A 22,061-nucleotide genomic window follows, 5' to 3' on the forward strand; every position below is an offset into this window, starting at 1 on the left:
TTACTATGATGGGCTTCCCTGGTGGCTTAGACAGAAAGAATATGCCTGCAATGCAGGGGACCTGGGTTCGATCCCTGGGTCAGGAAGATCTCCCAGAGAAGGGAATGGCTTATCCACTCCAGTATTCTTGCCTGAAAATCCCATGGACAGAGGAGTCTGGTGTCCTTGGGGTCACAATGAATCGGACATGACTGAGCGACTTTCATTTACTCAAGATGGAGAAACCCAAAAAACACAATCTTAATCAAGTGATCAAGATTAGCATAAGTAATAGGACATAGTGACATTATGTACCCCTTGATATGATACATTTAAGAAGAGTACAAAAATCATTTCTATGGAATTCTTGTCAAAAATTTATAACTGAATGACTTATTCAAATGAGAAAATTCTAGACAATCCCTATTTGAGGGGCAGTCTACAAATAACTGGCTACTATTCTTTAAAAGTATCAAGATCATAATACACACACACAGACCTAGGAATTGTCACAGGTTGAAGGAGACTAGGAAAACTAACAACCAAAAACAGCATGGGCTTATAGATAAGATCCTGGAACAGGAAAGAGACATTAGTGGAAAAACTGGTGAATTTCTAACAATAGTTAATTCATAGCAGTAAATCAATATTATTTTCCTCGTTTTGATAGTTGTGCTATAGTTATGTAAAAAGTTACCATTATAGGAAATGGGGTGAAGTATGTTTGGGCATGCTCTGTTATTTTTACTTTTATGTGCTAAAATGAAAATAAAATGTAAAAAAAAATAAAGGATATTATGAAGAATGCCTTTTTTGGGGGGTAGGTGGGAAGCATCAGTGGAGATGATCATATGGCATTTTCCTCCATTGAACTAATCAGGAAATTGAATTAACAGGGTTTCTAACATTATACCATTCTTTCATTTTAGGAATGAACACAAAGTCCCATTTTTAATGGATAAAAATTTATATCCCAAAGGGATTTTTACATGTATAGCCAATAAAAGTTACTCTCAAGATTTTTCTCTAACAGTTTTTTATATGTAAAATGTTTAAATTTTTTGTCTAGTACATAATCACAAAAATATTTTTAGGATCCCCTTATAGATTTATCCTAATGTAACTTTCATTTTAATTTCTCTGTTATCAGTACAGCAGATTCTAATAGATGAATCAAAGAAAAGTGAGTTATGCTGTGAATTGTTTAAATAGTTGTTTTGGATATTTTGAACTGAAATCTCTAGGCTAAAAGTTTTCAGTGAAGGTAGTATCTACCTCCCGGAGAAGGCAATGGCACCCCACTCCAGTACTCTTGCCTGGAATATCCCATGGAAGGAGGAGCCTGGTAGGCTGCAGTCCATGGGGTCGCTAGGAGTCAGACACGACTGAGCGACTTCACTTTCCCTTTTTCACTTTCATGCATTGGAGAAGGAAATGGCAACCCACTCCAGTGTTCTTGCCTGGAGAATCCCAGGGACGGAGGAGCCTGGTGGGCTGCCGTCTCTGTGGTCACACAGAGTCGGACACGACTGAAGCCACTTAGCAGCAGCGGCAGCAGCAGCAGTATCTACCTCCAGCAAGTGTGAATTTGTAGAGGCATTTTAATGTTCAGTGGTCCCACTGGCCACTCATGTAAGAGAAAATCTTCTTTATACTTATTTGAATCTAGAATTTAATTTTACTTTACTTATAAACCAAAACACTTTTGCATGATACTAGTAATACACCTCATTTTCTAGGTATAATATTATTTTGTAAATTAAAGAATGGTAATATAGTTTGAGTGAACTCTGGGAGTTGGTGGTGGACAGGGAGGCCTGGCGTGCTGCAGTTCATGGGGTCGCAAAGAGTCGGACACGACTGAGCGACTGAACTGAACTGAACTGGATATATATTTTGTTTGAAATCTTAAATTTTTTTCACTGTTGGATATTTATCTCATCTGTAGTAATAGTGCTCATGTTATTTGAGTCACCAATGCACCTGTGTTGAATTGAAGTCAGGATCATGAATGCTGCCAGTTTGTCCCTTTGGTTTGTGACCTGAGAAGAGTCTTAACCCCACTGGTTTTAATTAGCCTCACTCTAATTGGCCTAGTTTGGGTTGAGTGGATCATACACTTTGTGTGTAAGTGTGTCTTTGTATACATGTTGCAAGCATGCTTGAGTTATCAGTATATATGTGTTTGTAGTAGGTATTATATAGTGATACTTGACTCATCTAGAAGATATCCCATTTAGCAACTTTAGCTACTTGCAGTTCAGTGGAGAACCTAGAAAGTAAGTTAAGCCAAGAGTTCTGAGCAGCTGCATTGTATTAGATGTCTGATAGGCCTACTTCAACTTTTACTTATAGGAGAGCAACTTAATCCCACCTAGATCCAATTACACACACAGTTCTAGTAAGATTGATTATCATTGGATGGGCCTGTGGCAGATGAGCAAAACTGGGTAAAAGGCTTCAGAGCTCTGCTGCCTGAAGAGGTGTTATTGACCACAAAAAGTGACACTTAACAGTAAGAAAAGAATGAGAAAAAAACAGTCCCTCTAAAATGATGTTGCCATTCTTTCAAAAATTTTCACATTATTATGCATTAAAAAGTTGAGAAAATTAACACTGTTGGATTAAAAGTGTGGCTAATATTGTGACATTTTCCATTTTCTCCAAATTTAGAAATTTTATGGCAAATTTACTGATTATTAAGTAGATTAGAGGGCCTGGGATAAACTATTAACAAAAGCATGGCATTTGCCTGCATTGTAGCAAATAGTGAGATTATTTACAATAAACACATGTATACCTGTGGCGGATTCATTTTGATATTTGGCAAAACTAATACAATTATGTAAAGTTTAAAAATAAAATAAAATTAAAAAATAAAGAATAAAAAAATAAAAGGCACTGGGGCAGAAAGAAAAAAAATATTTACAATAATCTCATTGTAGTGAGATTATTATTTTATGTAAAGTATATAAAGTATTTCCTTTTATATATCAATTAATGCCCAAAAGAATGAGAAAAAATATAAAAGAAAATAACTTGAAAAAATTTTTTTCTGAGGCTATTAGTATTTTAGGTGATAGTCTTATATACCTTGGTTTTACCTGAAGTCATATGTTTATTATTTATTATGCATCTGAACTATGTCAAGCCTTGTGATAGCAAGGATAAGAAGACAGAACTGCTTCCTGTCTTCAAAGTAACACTAGAGTTAAATGGAATGATGGAATAGAGAGAGTGAAATGGTGATGGTTAGTCTTCATTTCTTCACAGTGACCAAAGCTCTGAAAGGGAGGCAGTGTGTTACACTGATTAGGGGCATACATGTTGGAAGAAGGTGAGGAGTTTAATTCCATTGTCATTTTACTAGCTGTGTGCCCGTTATCAATTTCTTCAAATTGTAAAGTGGGATAATGCCTACTTGTGTTTAATGCACTACCATATCAAAACATTTAAGCGCTGTGCCTAGCATGGTACTTTTACTTTTAGGGCTGTGGTTTACAGAAGTTGCTTACTTATTCTCAGACAGAAACTATTTTACTACATATGCAAAACACTGAGTAAAAAACTGAATTAGCAACAAGGTCACAAGTCATAAGTTATTAGCATTAAAGTACTTGTTAAACTTCAAGTATTTAAGTATATTAAGGGTGGTATTTAAAAAGTCAAGGTGAGTCTAATTGGCTTCATTGGTCTATAGAGAGTTACTTGTATAATTAGTTTAGAAAGGAAGCAACTTAACACTGGTTATAAAGGTTTAAAAAAAAAAGTTAATATTGAGAATAGCCATACATGGAATAAATGAATTCTTGAATACATTATAGATATCTTTGTATGGTTAAAGACCTGATAATGATAAAGTAGAATCTTAAGGTGGAGTAATCTAGAATAATTTTTAATTCGATGACTCTATTTTATAGCTCAGGGAAAAGCAAATTATTACTTATATGGAATTACATAACAAAAGTCAGAACTGTTCCTATTGCTTTCATTAAACTTCAGTGAAGTAGCATTAATTGTGCAAATTGAATACCACTAAAAAAGACTCTACTATGTCAGTTAGCCTACCTATCCAAACTTTCATCTTCACAGACCTATGCATTCATTCATTCAACAAATACTGAGTGCCTGCTGTGTTTTATGGCAGGCATCATCTTTGAAGAGTTTTGCTATAAAGGAAGGTAAAACATCAAGCACATTGATAGTTAAAGTGTTTCACCTTGCAGACCTCTGGGGAGATTGCTATGGATTTAGAAGTTGTGCTCATCTCAGGCAAAATACAGGAATTGATGACATATGGCAAAAAGTTTTTTTCTTCACGGAAGCTAGCAAAAGGAGACAGAAAGGGAATACAAGGTGAGAGAGATGGTTTATCACTATCCTTTCCATTCAAGATGTATTTTTCAAATAACCAGCATATACTCAGGGTTGACTCTGTTTGTAGGACTTTGGTAAATGATGGGGAGAAAAATACAAAACAGCAATAACATGGTCCCTGCCCTCAAGGATCTGACCCTCTTGTGATGGCAAGACTCTTTGGAAATAAGCAACTGCCCTTTCTTCTTTTTGCCTATATAAAGTAGTTTTCTAAAGGATTTTTCAATACACAGGGATCTATACCATAATTCTTCTCTCTTTTTTTAAAAAAATTATTTGCTATGAAACTTTTCAAATATTTACAAAAGTAGAGAAAATAGTGTAATGAACCCCACCCTCCAAACTCAGCCAGCAGATTCAACAATGATCACTGTTTTGTAATACTTATTTGGTTAAGATCCCTTTTTTCATGTCTTTCCTTTTCCTCCTTTCTTACTCTTTCTTTTCCTTCCCCCTCTTTTTTTTTTAGCATGCAGGATCTTAGTTCCCTGACTAGGGATCAAACCCAGGCCCTCAGAGTGAAAGTGCAAAGTCTTAACCATTGGACCACCAGGGAATTCCCTTTTTTGTTTCTTCTCTTTTTTTTCCAAAGTTTAAAAAAAATACGATGTACATTGGTACGCTAAACACGTCTGTATTGTAACATTATTTTTAATGCCTGTATGTATTTCATCATATATATGCACTATAGAAACCAATTCTCTACTGATCGGAATTTTCATTATTATTCATTATTATTATAGATTATTTTTTATGAATAGTTCTTCCTGGAATATATTTACATGCTTATATCTTATATCCTTCTATATTTTTGACATCTTTATGCATACATCTTTCTTACATGTGGCATTCTCTTGGAATGGAATTTCCTGGAAATGAGATTGCTGAAGCAAAGAGTGTGCACCTTTTACAGATTGCTATATAATACCAAACTGATTTTCAGAAATATTGTTGTTAATTCTTATTTCCATTAACAGTATGCTTGTTTATTTTTGCTGATCTGAGTTTTGTCAGTCTATTAATTTTTCCAATTTCCTGGTATTGTAGATTTTAAAAGATTTTTTATGTGCATTTAAAAATTACTGGGGGACTTCCCTGCCAGTCCAGTGGTTAAGACTCTGTGCTTCCAGTGCAGAGGGCATGGGTTCCATCCCTGGTTGGGGAATTAAAATCCCATATGGTGTATGGCATGACCAAGAAAAGAAGAAGAAAAATTAGTGAGGCTGAGTGTGTTTATTCTTATTATGAACCATTTGTATTTCTTCTTTTGTGAGTTCAGGCTACTCTTTTATAAGCATCACTTTCAATTTTTACTTATTTATTCAGAAACCATAATATCATTATTTTCCCTTCATAATTTGGTCCTAAGTTCTTTTTCCAACTTAATACTGTCCAATAAGAGTCATCCTACCCACTAAGAAATAATTACTGATTCATATACTTCATTCTGTTCATTTTTTTCTTGGATTCATGCTTTTAAGTATTGTTTTACTATTCTTTTCTTCCTATTCAAATCCTTCAGAATTCTTAAAGCCCATCTTGCAGTAGTCTCTCCAAATACTCTAGCCTTCATCCATTTTCTCTTATTTGAATTCCCACTGTATCTGTTGTTTCTACAACTTGATTTAGTAGCAGATTATAGGCTGCTTTATGTTATTTATCAAGCACTGTGTTGAGTCCATGAGTATATAGCTGGACAGAGCACAGTCTATCCTTGTGAAGTTTATAGTGTAGTAATAGTGTGTTTATTTCCACTTCTTTGCTTTATTGTAATTGAACTTTTCATATACCTCTGTTATGTATGAAGAATACATACATTTTTGGATATACTATAGTTGCATAACCCCAACTATATTGTGAGAGTATTGTGCATATAAACCATGTTTTATCTTCTCTATTTCTTACAACACTTAACTAATTTCTGAGCACACAGCCATTACTAAATATATACTTGCTCTCTAATATAGTATCAAAAGTCATAGGCTTGGATTCACGTACCTGACCTGATATTACAGCTCAAGATCTTATGAACTGTATAACATTTGAAAGTAACTAAGCCTCTCTAAGCGTATTTGCTCATATGTTAAATATCTGTTTCTAAGGTTGTCATGGGTTAAATGACATATTGGTATTACTCAGATAATGTATGTAAAGGATTTAGCACAATGTTTGGTACAGCATAGATTCTCATTAAAAGATATTAGTTATTGTAATAATTTGTTTAACCTTTCGAGCTAGAAAGTGCTTCAGTAACCTTTCTTTTTTTTCCTCAGTAACCTGTTATAACCCTAACTCCTGTCATCTAAGCAGTTACCAAATTCTGCTCAATTTACTTCAGCTATCTTGTCAATGTAGCCTCTCCTTTATTTTATTTATTTATTCATTTATTTTTTTGGTTGTACCACATGGCTTGCAGGATCTTGGTTTCTTGATTAGGAACCGAACCCAGGCCCTTAGCAGTGAACGGCTGAGTCATAACCATTGGACCACCTAGCCTCCCTAGCCTCTCCTTTTAATCCTCACTGAAACCCATAATAAGAAATACATTTTTTATTGTAACTTAGTATGTTCTTTGTTTATTTACTCATATCTGAAACAAAATTATATGAAATAATATTCATTGTTATTGTATGTGAAGCACTTTAATATTTTTGTTGTAGTTCTGTTCTATATTATTTTAAAAAGAAAAGCTGGTCACAGCCATTAAAACATTTCACAACAAACAGGTTGAAACACACAACTCTAGATTTTTTAGAGTCTGCAGAATTTGGACTACTCCAGAGCTAGATTATGTTCAAGTGTAAATTTTCAGTGAAATAGAAAACAGATGATTATAGAAAATAGAGCTTATTTTAGAAAACAGAGCTTATTCTGGTTTCACTTTCTTATTCATTATAAGAATAAGTTACATATAGTTAGATTTACCTATTCTCTGTTGAAAGTGGGAGTGTTCTGTTGTGCATATTCCAGAGCCGTTATAGAATGAAATTACTCAGCAATTGGGTCAGAGCTTCCCACCTTGGCAGAAATTTCTCAACCATTTCATATATCTATTGCTTTTCTTAGGACAGAATTGACATACATGGACTTTAAATTCATTAGCATAATTCTCAAAGAGGGAGGGACCTAAAAACTTTTATTGCAGAAATTTTTTTTAACATTTTAAGAAATAGAAACAGTGGTGTAATGAATCTTCATTCTCAAATTCAGCTTCAGTAATTAGCAACATTAAGTCAGTTCTAAGAGGAATTTTTAGCAAAGAACTTGTAAGGCACATATAATTCCCTTTCCTTAATACAGATAGCTGGTCTGTTTTAAGAAGAAGAGAGATATCAGCCTTAATGTACCTTGTGTAGGTAATCACAACCTATTCATTTTGATACCTGCAAGGAGAGTAAAAATATATGACACAGAGGAGCAGTGATGGAGTGGGGTGGATTTTCCTGAGACCCAACCAGAATGTTAGACCCTGATCATCTTACTTAGAATCTTTAAACAGCCTTGTTTGTCAGTCTCCCTACTACCACTCAGTACTACCTACCTTGCTGATCAGTTAGACTGATCCTTTAAAAATGACTTGGTGAGGGAATAGAAGTTCATTACATTTATCTTCTGTTTAAAACCTTTCATACCTATAGAATGGGCTTCCCTGGTGCCTCAGCAGTAAAGAATCTGCCTGGCAATTCAGGAGACATGGGTTCATTCCCTGGATGGGAAAGATCCCCTGGAGAAGGAAATGGCAATTCACTCCAATATTCTTGCCTGAAAAATCCCATAGACAGAGGCTCCTGGTGGGCTACAGTCCAAGGGGTTGCAAAAGAGTCAGACGCAGCTTAGCAACTAAGCAGCAACAACAACCTTTGAAGTCCCAAACCTTAGATCTTTATTCGTAATCTCACTCCAGTCTACCTTTCTAGCTTTCTCTCCTATTATCTCTTCACTGCCATAGTCAGTTTCATATCCTTAAAATAACCAATCCATTTTAAGACCTGTATTCACTTTTCAAGATCCAATTTAAATTTCATCAGGTGGATGAGACCTTTTTAACTACCCAGAAAAAATGATAGTTCCTTTGTTTGTATGTGTGTGTTTTGCCACTTAACTGAGTTTATTTATTAAAGTTTGCCCTTTATAAGTGGAGAAGGCAATGGCACCTCACTCCAATATTTTTGCCTAGAAAATCCCATGGATGGAGGGGCCTGGTAGGCTGCAGTTCATGGGGTCGCTAGAGTCAGACACGACTGAGCGACTTCACTTTCACTTTTCACTTTCATGCATTGGAGAAGGAAATGGCAACCCACTCCAGTGTTCTTGCCTGGAGAATCCCAGGGACAGGAAGCCTGGTTGGCTGCCGTCTATGGGGTTGCACAGAGTCGGACATGACTGAAGTGACGCAGCAGCAGCAGCAGCAGCCCTTTATAAGATAGTGATCTTCTCCAAATCTGAGGTTATAGCTTTCTTTTCTTGGTATTCTAACACTTCTTTGGTGCCCACAGCAGTGATACCTACTATGAGTTGAATTGAATGTTCATACTTTTAGAATTTTAGCATCTAACTCCAACACAGGTTCTCTCCAGATAAGAGTTCATTAAAGTTTGTTTGTTTGTTTTTTAAATTTGATTTTGTAGATTAAAATTTTTTTCCTTCCCTCACTGGGGACTTTTACTGAAATTTCTATAGAGAACCTGAGTTCCTAGGCTTTTCCTTAGGGGGGAGTATATTTGGTAAACAAATATAGAGTATCTATCTTCATCAATCCTCTAATAAAGGTAAGTAAAATCTACTTTCAGTATACTTAGTTTTTTGCTGTTATTGAACAATGTGGTTTTATGGAACTGTAAAGCAAAATAGAGTGGAGAAGATTTGTGCCTTATTTGTGCTTATAATAGCCTTGACCAATTTTTGATATATTTCAGCTCATGGAATGCTGTGTAAATGCCCTGGTGACATCCTTTAAAGAGACTATCTTAGCAGAGTGCCAAGGCATGATCAAGCGAAATGAAACTGAAAGTAGGTAAAACAGTACATAAAGTTATACTTTTTTAATAGGATTTCTTTGAAGCACATCACTTTTAATACATTACTGTTAGATCATTCTTTTATACATAGGTATTTTCATTATGGCAAACTGTGTAAAGAAAAGGATAAAAATATTTAGCATAGTTAGAAATGCTGTAAAGAAGATTATGAACTTGTATTTTAAGGATTTTTTTCTCCTTGGGTATCAGTATGTTTGTATGTGCTCATGTACATTTCAATTTGTTCTCAAAAGTAAGACTCTGCTTTTAAAGGCTAATTTAAATGATAAATGTACAGTATAGGATAGAACTAGGTAATTTGACTTTTGTGTGGAACTTTATGACAAATATTTTTAGAAAGCAATAAAACTCCCTGTGTTGGTAATCTTGATCCCTCTCCCCCATAAAGTTATATTTGGGGAAGTAGAAAGTACATTAATACCAAAAGAAATACATACCAAAAAGAAAAATTACTCATATCCTTACTGCTCAGAGACAACCACTTTTCACATTTTGATGTATTGCTCTCTAGATTTCATGTTATAAAATTGCAAGGTCCTATTTAATCTCTAGTTGCGTTTCAAGTGTGTATTTCAGTTCACTTAAATCTATACATTCTTCAGAAGTATTTTTGTAGTAAAAGCAAGTTTCTCACTTGGTACAAATGAAATATTTGAATTTCTATATGCCAAACTAAGTAGAGTCCACTGATCCAAGGTGGGGGTTAAAAGGAGAAAGTTTTGTAAACTGAAAAATGCTTTATGAATACAGTTTTATATTATCTTATCACTCTGAATAATCTAAGGACATGATTATTTTACCCCTTGATGTTTCTGTGTATCGTGTGTTTAATATTACATCTAGCTTATGAAATGTACTTATCTTCTGTGTAAACTTTCGTGTTTCTTAGAATAAATATTTTCCATTTTATTGAAAGTCAGATGACTCACCTTTTAAGAGGAGTTGGGTTTTACAGTATGTGATCACTTTATTTAGAGTTTCTTTTAAAAATAATTTGTGTCAGACTGAGAAGGTAGGTCAGGCAGTTATAGTATTTATTATGCTTATGCTTATTATAACAACTCCTAAACTAATTGTACTTGCAGAATACTGTTAAAGCTGTCAACTTCCAACTAATATTTCCCCACACTCTTATTATCATAGGCATTCTAGATCCATGATACAAATCAAAGAGAAAATCTATTCTGATGGATGAAATGATTACATGAGTATGTCCTATCCTTTCAGAATTACATTTAATGTTTTCATTGATGGACAAAGTTCCTAATGGAATAGAACCAATGTTAAAAGACTTGGAGGAGCATATCATCAGTGCGGGCCTGGCAGATATGGTAGCAGCTGCTGAAACTATTACTACTGTAAGTTTTCCTCAATGACAATAATAGGTATATATCAAGGTTGTTTTGTAAATGCAGGATCAGGTATTTAAACTAGTAATTGATGGTAAAACAGTGATGTTGGAATACCTTTCTTAAGAAAAAAATATTTCAGAAAATTTTCAAAATTTTAAAGCTATAATGACTTATTAAAATTATGTTTATATTTTCTTATTTTTTGTGTATTAGTCTCTTTTTTAAAACTCATCTTAATATAAAACACTTTATTTTTTAGGACTCTGAGAAGTATGTTGAGCAGTTACTTACACTATTTAATAGATTCAGTAAACTTGTCAAAGAAGCTTTTCAAGATGATCCACGATTTCTTACTGCAAGAGACAAGGTAATATTCCTGTATGTTAACACTATTGTCATAATTTAATTGTAGTAAGAAACTTGCATCATTATGCTATTAAACTACAAAGTAAAAAACCTAGCAACTCTTATTTTTCAACAGTGGAGGGCACATATGATTTCTTATATGCTTTTGTAAGGATTGGGTATGGTTGTGGACCAGAATTTAGCTAGAAATTAGCTGTCTTCCTTATTTTTTCAAGAATGTTTTCCTCTTTAGAATATTACTGATTATTGAATTCCTACTCATCCTTCCTTAAGACTCAGTTCAAAGTATACTTCTCTTGGTACTTCCTTGAATCTCTGCTTCCTCCCACATCCTGTCCCAAGCAGAGTTGATTTCTTTGTCCTATTTCCTTTCCTACGGCTCTTAGGAGAGTTATATCATATTTATCCCTGTTTTCCATACCTTATTTCCCATCATTATAGTCTAGGATATGATAATGAAACATAATATCCTTAAAGTTGTATCTTTTTCAATGTCATAAACCTATCACTAGAAATTACCATTAGTTTTTCCACTCTTAAACTACCTTTCCTTACTTCCCAAGTGAAATATTTTTCTAGACTCTAAAAAGACAATCAGCTTTCTCCATAGTAGCTTTCTCCACTATGTTTAGATAGATAAATGGATAGAAAGGTACATAGGTAAATAAAATATGAAAGGGATTTAAGGGAGTATGGCGGTAATAAGGTGGTTTGAAATATTAAATTGAATCAAGGCCTGCAAAGGCTTTATTGAGGTGACATTCAGATTAAGATTGAAGTTGATTAAGAAATAAGTCACCTGGCTGTCTGAGGGAATCATGCTTTAGCCAGAAGGGACAGCACTTGTAAAGACTCTAAGGCAAGACTATGCCTGTCATGTTCCAGAACCAGAGAAGAAAGAGATCATTGTGGCCAGAGTGGATTGAGTGAGGGGGAGAATAGTAAGAAATCAGAAATGGGTAGTCAGGGATAACAGGAGACCAGATCATCATAAGACTGTGAGAGCCATGGTAAGGAGTTTTATTTCTACTCTGAGTAGTATAGAAACTCATAGAAAGATCTTAAACTAAATGACAGGATCTGACTTAACATTTTATCAGAATCACCTGTCTTGCTACAAAAAGAATAGGCTGAAGGAGGCAAGAGAGGAAGCAAAAATATGAGTTAAGAACCTATTTAAGTAATTCAGTTAAGTAATGATGGGAGCGCAGCCCAGAAGGATAGTAGGTGGAGGTAGTCAAAAGTTGTTGGATTTTTAATGTGTTGTGAAAATAGAGTATATAGGACTTGATACTGGAATCAGATGTGGAATGTGATAGAAAGAGATCAGTCAAGGATGACACTCAGATTTTCTGATCAGTTAAAAGTATATGCTTGCTGAGGTGAGGGAAGATGAAGACTTTGAAAGAAGCAGGTTTCCGGGGAGATGGTTAAAGAGAGACTAGGAACTCGATTCTGGACAAAGTTAACTTTAAAATGTTTATTAAACATCCATATGGCAACATCAGATCTGGAACTTAATGGAGGGGGTAGGCCTGCAAAAATAAATTTGGGACCTTTAGCATATAGATGGTTTTCAAAGCTCTGACACTTCAAATTAAGAGTGAGGGTAGCAAAGAGAAGAAACCCAAGGATTGACCTGGGGCATTCTAAAGTTAGTTATCGGGAAAATAGGAACCATCTTTCCTGAGGAGAGAGGAGAATGTTGTGCTAGAAAACAAGTGGGAAACACTCTTTGCAGGAGGAGGGCATGGTTTGCTGTTTTCAAATCCTGCTGACGGGTCAGGTAAGATAAGGATCTAACCGACTGTGGTCTTCAGCTACATGGAGGTTGTGAGTGACTTTGACAAGAATGATTGATTGGAGTAGAAGTGTTGAAAGCCTGATTAAAACAGTTTCAAATAAGAATGGTAGTAGTGAAATTAGTGACAGTGAGTTAGATAATTCTTCTAGAAGTTTAGCTTAATGAGAGACAGAGAAATATGGGGCAGTAGCTGAAGGTGGACAAAGCCAAGAGAGAATCTTTAAGATTTAAAATAATATATATGCATACTGAGGCTATAAAAATAATGGAGAAAGGGAAAATTGATGATGCTGGAGAAAGAGGAGGGAATTCTGATTACTTTGGTTTTCTCAGTGAAATAGGAGGTCCATATCATCAGCTGAGAATATGCATGAGGGAGGAAATACTGGAGATTTGAAGAAAAAGGAGGTGATATGAAAATATTTTCTAGGAGACTGTGGACAAGAGACAATGTTATGGTTATCAGGCTGCATTAAGACCTCACTTGAGAATAATGATAATTATAACATGACAAGAGCATGTTGAAATCCTTAGCTTGAAAAATTCTATCAGGCCAGATACATCATTAAAAAAAAGCTAATTTGTATTTTTTAGAATTACAGTAATTCCTCTGACTGTATTTTAAGTATTAAAAATAATGTTCATATCTTATTTTATATTATTTGCAGGCATATAAAGCAGTTGTTAATGATGCTACCATATTTAAACTTGAATTACCTTTGAAGCAGAAGGGGTAAGTGTTTTAAATCATGTTTATAATTACATTTTACGGAGTGTGTTATATGTTATTGGATATGCATATGCAAAGTGCCGTATTTCCCTAACCCTATGAGCTTTATTTTTTGTTTTTTTTAACTGTTATGATTTTGCTGCCTTTGATTATTAAAAATTCTGTCTTTATTTTAAATTTTATATTATTTCCTCTTGTGACCAAAGAATGTTAACCTTATTTTTTTAAGTTAAAAAAAAAAGTTTTGTTCTTTCAGATTCTTTGCTCGTTTTTTCTTCCTCATTATTCACCAGTTACTTTATAATGTACAAAAGCATAGAATAGGACTCTCTTCACCATGATGATTAAAAAAAGAGAAATTGGAACTAGTCCAGTGGCTAAGCCTCCACACTTCCAATGCAGGGGACTCAGGTTTGATCCCCTGGTTAGGGAGCTAGATCCCACATGCTGAAACTGAGAGTTCGCGTGCCACAACTAAAGATCCTGCATGCTGCAACTAAGACCTGGCACATCCAAATAAATACATAAGTTTTTTCCAAAGGGATATAAATTTTAATGTAAATGTTTATGTTACTATTTTTTTAAGCTCATTGTTGGTGAGTTCTCATCTCAAGTAAGATGGATTTATTCATGCTAACTACTATTATAAAAAATCCAAAAATGAAAAGTTAATGATCTATTCATTAATCTAAGCTAGTTATAGTATCTTTAGAGTAGTACTAAGTAGCACTAAAAGTTAATTTGAAAAATGATCTTTTGTAATTTTAAATAAATTATACATAAAGTTAAAATACTTGAAAATAGGGCTTTGTTTTTTTGTTTTGTTTAAATCATTTTCATTTTGTCTTTCTTGAACCATATAAGTTATTTAAGTACTAGTACAGTGGAAGACACCTGGGTCATACACTTTTATAGTAATTGGCATTGTTTAGAAGGGCATTTATTGTGTTCTCTTTATAAATATGAAACATATAACCCTGCATCTTGGAGATTTCTTCATATAAATACATAAAGGTCTTCCTTATTCTCCCGTTTCCACCTTTTTTCAATGAAAATATTCAGACTTAGGAGTAAAGTCACCTCTGTTGCTTTATTAAATAACGTATCACCCTGTATATCCATCAGTGAACTTTTTAAGTACATTTCAAAAGAAGTTGCAAGCATCAGTAACCATTACTCCCTAAACATTCTATCATGCAGTCATTAATTGAATATTGTTTGTTTTGAGATAAAATTGACCTACAGTCATATCCATAAAGCTTATGTTTTTAATTTTGTGAGATCTGACAAATGCCTACATCCCTATTAAAATAAACATTATTTTCATCATCCTTGAGAGTTACTTCATGTCCATACCCAATCAGTCTCACCCCTATCCCCACCTTCTTCCAGAAGGCAACTATTGTTCTGATTATTTCAACATAGGTTAGGTTTGCCTGATCTAGGACTACATAGAAATTGAATTCATAAAATAGTGTATTATTTGTGTAAAACTTTTTTTCAACTCAGCATAGTGTTTTTAAGATTTATCCGTGTTTTTGTAAGTCACAGTGGTTTGTTTCCCAAAGTGGTTGTACTATTTTACACTCCCACTAGCATGATTTTTTCATGTATTTCCCACCAGTTTTTCATGTATGTTTTTGGTATTCTTATATTTTTTGAGAATGAGGATTAAGTGGTATTCTCATACATCCAGAATGACTGGATGTATGTTCCGTTATCTCAGTATGCTGCTGCTGCTGCTAAGTCGCTTCAGTCGTGTCCAACTCTGTGCGACCCCATAGACGGCAGCCCACCAGGCTCTCCCGTCCCTGGGATTCTCCAGGCAAGAACACTGGAGTGGGTTGCCATTTCCTTCTCCAACGGATGAAAGTAAAAAAAGTAAAAGTGAAGTCGCTCAGTCGTGTCCGACTCCTAGCGACCCCATGGATGGCAGCCTACCAGGCTCCTCCGTCCATGGGATTTTCCAGGCAAGAGTACCGGAGTCGGGTGCCATCGCCTGCCATAGTTGTGTTTTATTGACTGCGTTGGGTCTCAGGTGCGGCCTGCGGAACCTTGTGTTGCAGCACACAGACTCCAGTTGTGTGTGGGCTGCAGAGCGCACAGCCTTCAGGAGCTGCGGCCCTGGGCTTAGGTGCTCCGAGGCTTGTGGGACCTTTGTTCCCTGACCAAGCATCAAACCCAGGTCCCCTGCATCGCAAGGCAGATTCTTAACAACTGGGCCACCAGGGAAGTCCCCTAAGTGTATTTTTGATTCCCATTTCCCTCATGACTATTGATATTGAACAGTTTTTCATGTATTTTTGGGGTATTCTTACATTTTTCTTTATAAAGTGTTCAGATTTTTTGCCTGTTTATTAGTGAGCTATGAGTTCTTACATATTCTGTATATTGGTCCTTTGTTATATGTGTGCTTTTCTTTTGTGGATTTTGCTGTGTTTTATCTAGGAAACCTCTGTCTACATCTACCACTAGGACAAGAAGATAATCTTCTGTTTTCTTTTAGAAGCTTTGTAATTTGTAGCTTTCACATTTAAGTCTAAGAGCCACATTAAATTGATATTTGTATATAGTGTAAGTTAGGGGTTAAATTTCATTTTTTTCTTTTCTGTATGTGGCCAGTGGTTTCATCACCATTTATTGGAAATACTTTCCATTCCCCACTGCATTGTTTTGGTGCCTTTTATGAAGAATCAAGTGACTTAAAAATATGTATGTTTTTCTGCACTTTCTATTCTATTCCAGTGAATTAACTGAATATCCTTAGGCCATTTCAAATAGTTGTGATTAATAAAGTTCTGCAAAAAGTTTAAGTCAACTGGTGTAACTTTGTTCTTGTTTTTTCTTGAATGCTTTTGATACTCTAGTATTTTGCTAGTATATAAAAATATGGTTGTTTTTTATAAATTGGTCTTATATTGTTACCTTGTTAAAGTTATTAGTTCTAGTAGTTCTTTTATAGATTTCCTAAAATTTTCTATGTAAAAAATCATGTAATCTCTGAATAAAAGAGTTATTTCTTTTTATGGTTTGACCCACTGGATAGGATCATAAGTACAGAGGGATGGTATGGGGAGGGAGGTGGGAGGAGGGTTCAGGATGGGGAACACATGTATACCTGTGGCGGATTCATTTTGATATATGGCAAAACCAATACAATATTGTAAAGGTAAAAAATAAAATAAAATTGAAAAAAAAAAAAGAAACAGTGAGAGTGGGTGTCCTTACCTTTTTCGGCAAGCTTTGAGGAAAAGCCTTAATATTTTGTCTCTAAGTACAAAGTTAGGTAAGGATTTTTCATAGGGTTGCTTTTTATTCGTAATTTGCTGGAAAGTTTGATGATGAATGGGTGTTGATTTACTATATGCTTTTTCTGTGTCAAATGACCATAAGGTTTTTCTTCCTTATTCTTTTTTCTTTTAAGTATTTTTATTTATTTGGCTGTGTCAGGTCTTAGTTGCAGCATGTGAGATCTTTCATTGCAGTGTGTGGGCTCAGTAGTTGCAGCACGTAGGCTTAGTTCCCCACAGCATGTGGGATCTTAGATCCCCAACCAGAGGTCGAACCGGAGTCCCTGCATTGGAAGGCAGATCTTAACCACTGGACTGCCGGGGAAGTCTCTTTCCTTACTCTTTTGATGTGGTGACATACATTGATGGGTGTTGGATTGCTGAGGATTGTTGAAGAGAGATTTATTTGAAGGAATTGGCTTATGTAATTGTGTTGTCTTATGCTTAGTCGCTCAGTCATGACCAACTCTTTGCAACGCCATGGACTGCAGCTCGCCAGGCTCCTGTGTCAATGGGGATTCTCCAAGCAAAAATACTGGAGTGGGTTGCCTTGCCCTCCTCCAGGGCATCTTCCCAACCCAGGGATCAAACCCAGTTCTCCCACATTGCAGGCGGATTCTTTACCATTCGAACCACCAGGGAAGCCCCTCATTACTGTGTAATTGTAAAAGTAAAGTAGTAGTTGCTCAGTCATGTCCAACTCTTTGAGACCCCATGGACTGTAGCCCACCAGGCTCTTCCATCCATAGGATTTTCCAGGCAAGAATACTGGAGTGGGTCACCATTTCCTTCTCCAGGAGATCTTCCTGACCCAGGGATTGAACCCCAGTTTCCTGCCTTGCGGGCAGACTCTGTATCATCTGGTAGCTGTGGGAGTTGGCAAATCTGAAGTCTGTCAGGCAGGCTAGCAGGCTGGAAATTCTTGGGCAGGAGCTGATTCTACACTTGGGGCAGAATTTTTTCTTAGAAAGAAACCTCAATTCTGCTTTTTTTAAATTTTAATTTTTATATATATATATATATATATGAAGATAGTTGATTTACAATGTTGTGTTAGTTTCAGATGTACAGCAAACTGATTAACTTATGTATATACCGCACAATTGCACTCATCTCACATGCTTTAAAGTAATGCTCAAAATTCTCCAAGCCAGGCTTCAGCAATATGTGAACCGTGAACTTCCAGACATTCAAGCTGGTTTTAGACAAGGCAGAGGAACCAGAGGTCAAATTGCCAACATCCGCTGGATCATAGAAAAAGCAAGAGAGTTCCAGAAAAACATCTATTTCTGCTTTATTGACTATACTAAAGCCTTTGACTGTGTGGATCACAATAAACTGTGGAAAATCCTGAAAGAGATGGGAATACCAGACCACCTGACCTGCCTCTTGAGAAACCTGTATGCAGGCCAGGAAGCAACAGTTACAACTGTACATGGAACAACAGACTGGTTGCAAATAGGAAAAGGAGTACCTCAAGGCTGTCACCTTGTCACCCTGCTTATTTAACTTCTATGCAGAGTACATCATGAGAAACGCTGGTCTGGAAGAAGCACAAGCTGGAATCAAGATTGCCAGGATAAATATGAATAACCTCAGATATGCAGATGACACCACCCTTATGACACCACACTTTCCTCTTTCACTTTCTTGATGAAAGTGAAAGAGGAAAGTGCAAAAGCTGGCTTAAAACTCAACATTCAGAAATCTAAGATCATGGCATCTGGTCCCATCAATTCATGGCTAATAGATATGGAAACAGTGGCTGACTTTATTTTGGGGGGCTCCAAAATCACTGCAGATGGTGATTGCAGCCATGAAATTAAAATACGCTTACTCCTTGGAAGGAAAGTTATGACCAACTTAGACAGCATATTAAAAAGCAGAGACATTACTTTGCCAACAAAGGTCCGTCTACTCAGGCTCAGGTTTTTCCAGCAGTTATGTATGGATGTGAGAGCTGGACTATAAAGAAAGCTAAGCGCAGAAGAATTGATGCTTTTGAACTGTAGTATTGGAGAAGACTCTTGAGAGTCCCTTGGACTGCAGGGAGATCCAACCAGTCCATCCTAAAGGAGATCAGTCCTGGGTGTTCATTGGAAGGGCTCATGTTGAAGTTGAAACTCCAATACTTTGGCCACCTGATGTGAAGAGCTGACTCATTTGAAAAGACCCTGATGCTGGGAAAGATTGAGCGCAGGAGGAGAAGGGGACGACAGAGGATGAGATGGCTGTATGGCATCGCCAACTAGGTGGACATGGGTTTGGGTGGACTCTGGGAGTTAGTGATGGACAGGGAGGCCTGGCATGCTGCGGTTCATGGGGTCGCAGAGAGTTGGACATGACTGAGCAACTGAACTGAACCGATATATATATATATATCCATTCTTTCTCAGACTTTTTTCCCACTTTGCTTATTACAGAATTTTGAGTAGAGTTCCCTGTGCTTTAGAGTAGGTCTTTGTTGATTATCTATTTTATATATTCATGTGTGCGGGCTAAGTCATTACCAACTCTTTATGACCCTATAGACTGTAGCCTGCTGGGCTTCTCTATCCATGGGATGCTCCAGGCAAGTGGGTTGCCATTTCCTCCTCTAGACAGTCTTCCTGACCCAGGGATCAAATCCGCATCTCTTATGTCTCTTGCATTGGCTGACGGGTTCCTTACCACTGTCACCACCTGGGAAACCCCATTTTATGTAGAGTAGTGTGTATATGTTTGTTTGTTTTATAATTTTGTCTGGTTATTTTTGGCTGTGCTGGGTCTTCGTTGCTGTGTGGGCTTTTCTCTAGTTGCAGTGAGCGCAAGCTACTCTCTAGTTGTGGTACATGGGCTTCTCATTGCAGTGGCTTCTCTTGTGGGAGGACTGGCTCTAGAGCATGTGGGCTCAGTAGTTGTGGCTCTCAGGCGCTAGAGCACATGCTGAGTAGTGGTGGTGCATGTGCTTAGTTGTTCTATGGCATGTGGGATCTTAGCAGACCAGGAATCAAACCCCTGTCTCCTGCATTGGCAGGTGGATTCTTGACACCTGAGCCACTAGGGAAGCCCAGTAGTATATATATGTTAATCCTAAATTCCTGACTTACCCTTCCCCACCCACTTTTCCCCATTCATAACCATATTTGTTTTCAAAGTATGATTCTGTTTCTGCTTTGTGAATAAGTTCATTTGTATGATTTTTTTTTAATTTTACTTGTAAGTGGAATCATATGATATTTGTCTTTCTCTGACTTACTTCACTTATATGATAGATTCTAGGTCCATCCATGCTGCTGCAAATGGCATTATTTTGTTCTTTTTCTGGTTACATAATATTCCATTGTATACATGTACCACATCTTATTTATCCATTCCTCTATCAGTTCAGTCACTCAGTCATGTCGGACTCTTTGCGACCCCATGGACTGCAGCACACCAGGCCTCCCTGTCCATCACCGAGCCCCAGAGCTACTCAAGCTCATGTCCATCGAGTTGGTGATGCCATCCAACCACCTCATCCTCTGTCTTTTCCTCCCCTCAATCTTTCCCAGCATCAGGGTCTTTTCAGATGAGTCAGCTCTTCATATCAGGTGGCCAAAGTATTGGAGTTTCAGCTTCAACATCAGCCCTTCTAATGAATATTCAGGACTGATTTCCTTTAGGATAGACTGGGTTGGATCTCCTTGCTGTCCATTCCTCTGTCAGTGGCCATTTACTTAGGTTCCTTTCATGTCCTAGCTGTTGTAAATAATGCTGCAGTGAATGTTGGGTTGCTTGTATCTGTCAAGACCAGCTGGACAAGCAGGGTTTCCGAAAGCACGATACAGCGAGAGAATGAGAAACGAGACACAAAAATTTAGAGAAAAGCAAGGATCAGGGGACCAACACCACTCCAAGGTGAAGGTGCCAAAACTGAATCCAAGCCAGCTTTATTATACTTTCAGCCATGAATGAAAGAATAAGCAGGGAGTTAAACTATAACTCATGTGGCCTTCAGGGCCAAATGATCATTAACCATTGAATAATTAGGAAACAGTAATCAATAACAAATCAGTAACTAAGACTAATATTCTTATCTATAGATTTTCCACCAGATATGTTAAACATGTGACTCTGAGACGCCAGTTGAGAAACAGTCTGGGGTCAGTTTTCCGACCCCAGGATCATATCTTGTTTTCAAGATTATGAACTGTTCCCTCTGGACTTGTTCCAAGAGTCTCATGCCTTATAGCATCCAGTTTATCAATAATTATAAATTTCTTTTGCGGCCCTTGACGGGGCCTGTTTTTCTTTTATTCTTCCTGTCTCCTACAGTATCTTTTTGAATTATGTTTTTTTCTGGATATATGCTCAGGAGTGGGATTGCTGGATCATATAGTAGTTTTATTTTTAGCTTTTTAAGGACCGTCCATAACAGTTGTACCAACTTATATTCTCACCAACAGTTTAGGAGGGTTCTCCACACCCTCTCCAGTATTTATTGTTTATAGACTTTTTAGACATTTAAAAAAAAATCATTTTATTTATTTATTTGCTGTGCTGGATCTTCATTGCTGCACAGGCTTTCCTCTAGCTGCAGCAAGCAGGGGCTGCTCTCTAGTTGCGGTGCACAGGCTTCTCACTGCGGTGGCCTCTCTTGTTGCAAAGCATGGACTCTAGGGTGCATGGGCTTCAGTAGGTGCAGCTTGTGGGTTCACTAGTTGCTGCTTCCAGGCTCTAGGGCACAGGCTCAGAAGTTGTGGCCCATGGGCTTAGTTGCTCCATGGCATGTGGGATCTTCCCAGATCAGGGGTTGAATCCATGTCTCCTACAGTGGCAGACAGATTCTTTACCACTGAGCCACCAGAGAAGCCGTATTTGTAGAGTTTTTGATGCTAACCATTCTGACTGGTGGTGTGATACCTCATTGTATTTTGATTTGCATTTCTCTAATAATTAGCCATATTAAGCATCTTTTCATGTGCTTTTTGGCTATCTGTTGTCTTTCGAGAAGTGTCTGTTTAGATTTTCTGCCTATTATTTGGGCTTCCTTGGTGGCTCAGACAGTAAAGAACCTGCCTGAAGTGCAGGATACGCAAGTTCGATACCTGGAGGATCCTCTGGAAAAGGGAATGGCTGCCCAGTCCAGTATTCTTGCCTGTG

The 22,061-nt window shown here is 36.7% G+C and overlaps 1 protein-coding gene across 6 annotated transcripts in view; it reads left to right on the forward strand.

The window, feature by feature from the left end:
- Window positions 1-22,061, forward strand: part of CUL5 (cullin 5) — a 130,138-nt gene that overhangs the window by 80,037 nt on the left and 28,040 nt on the right. For all 6 annotated transcript variants that reach the window (XM_055547793.1, XM_055547794.1, XM_055547792.1 and 3 more), the window contains 4 exons: window positions 9,273-9,366; window positions 10,623-10,753; window positions 11,007-11,114; window positions 13,586-13,650. In XM_055547793.1, the coding sequence (XP_055403768.1) occupies window positions 9,273-9,366; window positions 10,623-10,753; window positions 11,007-11,114; window positions 13,586-13,650 (398 nt within the window). The remainder of the gene's footprint in view (window positions 1-9,272; window positions 9,367-10,622; window positions 10,754-11,006; window positions 11,115-13,585; window positions 13,651-22,061) is intronic.

Source organism: Bubalus kerabau, chromosome 15 (genome assembly GCF_029407905.1).
Source record: "Bubalus kerabau isolate K-KA32 ecotype Philippines breed swamp buffalo chromosome 15, PCC_UOA_SB_1v2, whole genome shotgun sequence".
In the NCBI taxonomy this organism is placed as follows: Eukaryota; Metazoa; Chordata; class Mammalia; order Artiodactyla; family Bovidae; genus Bubalus; species Bubalus kerabau.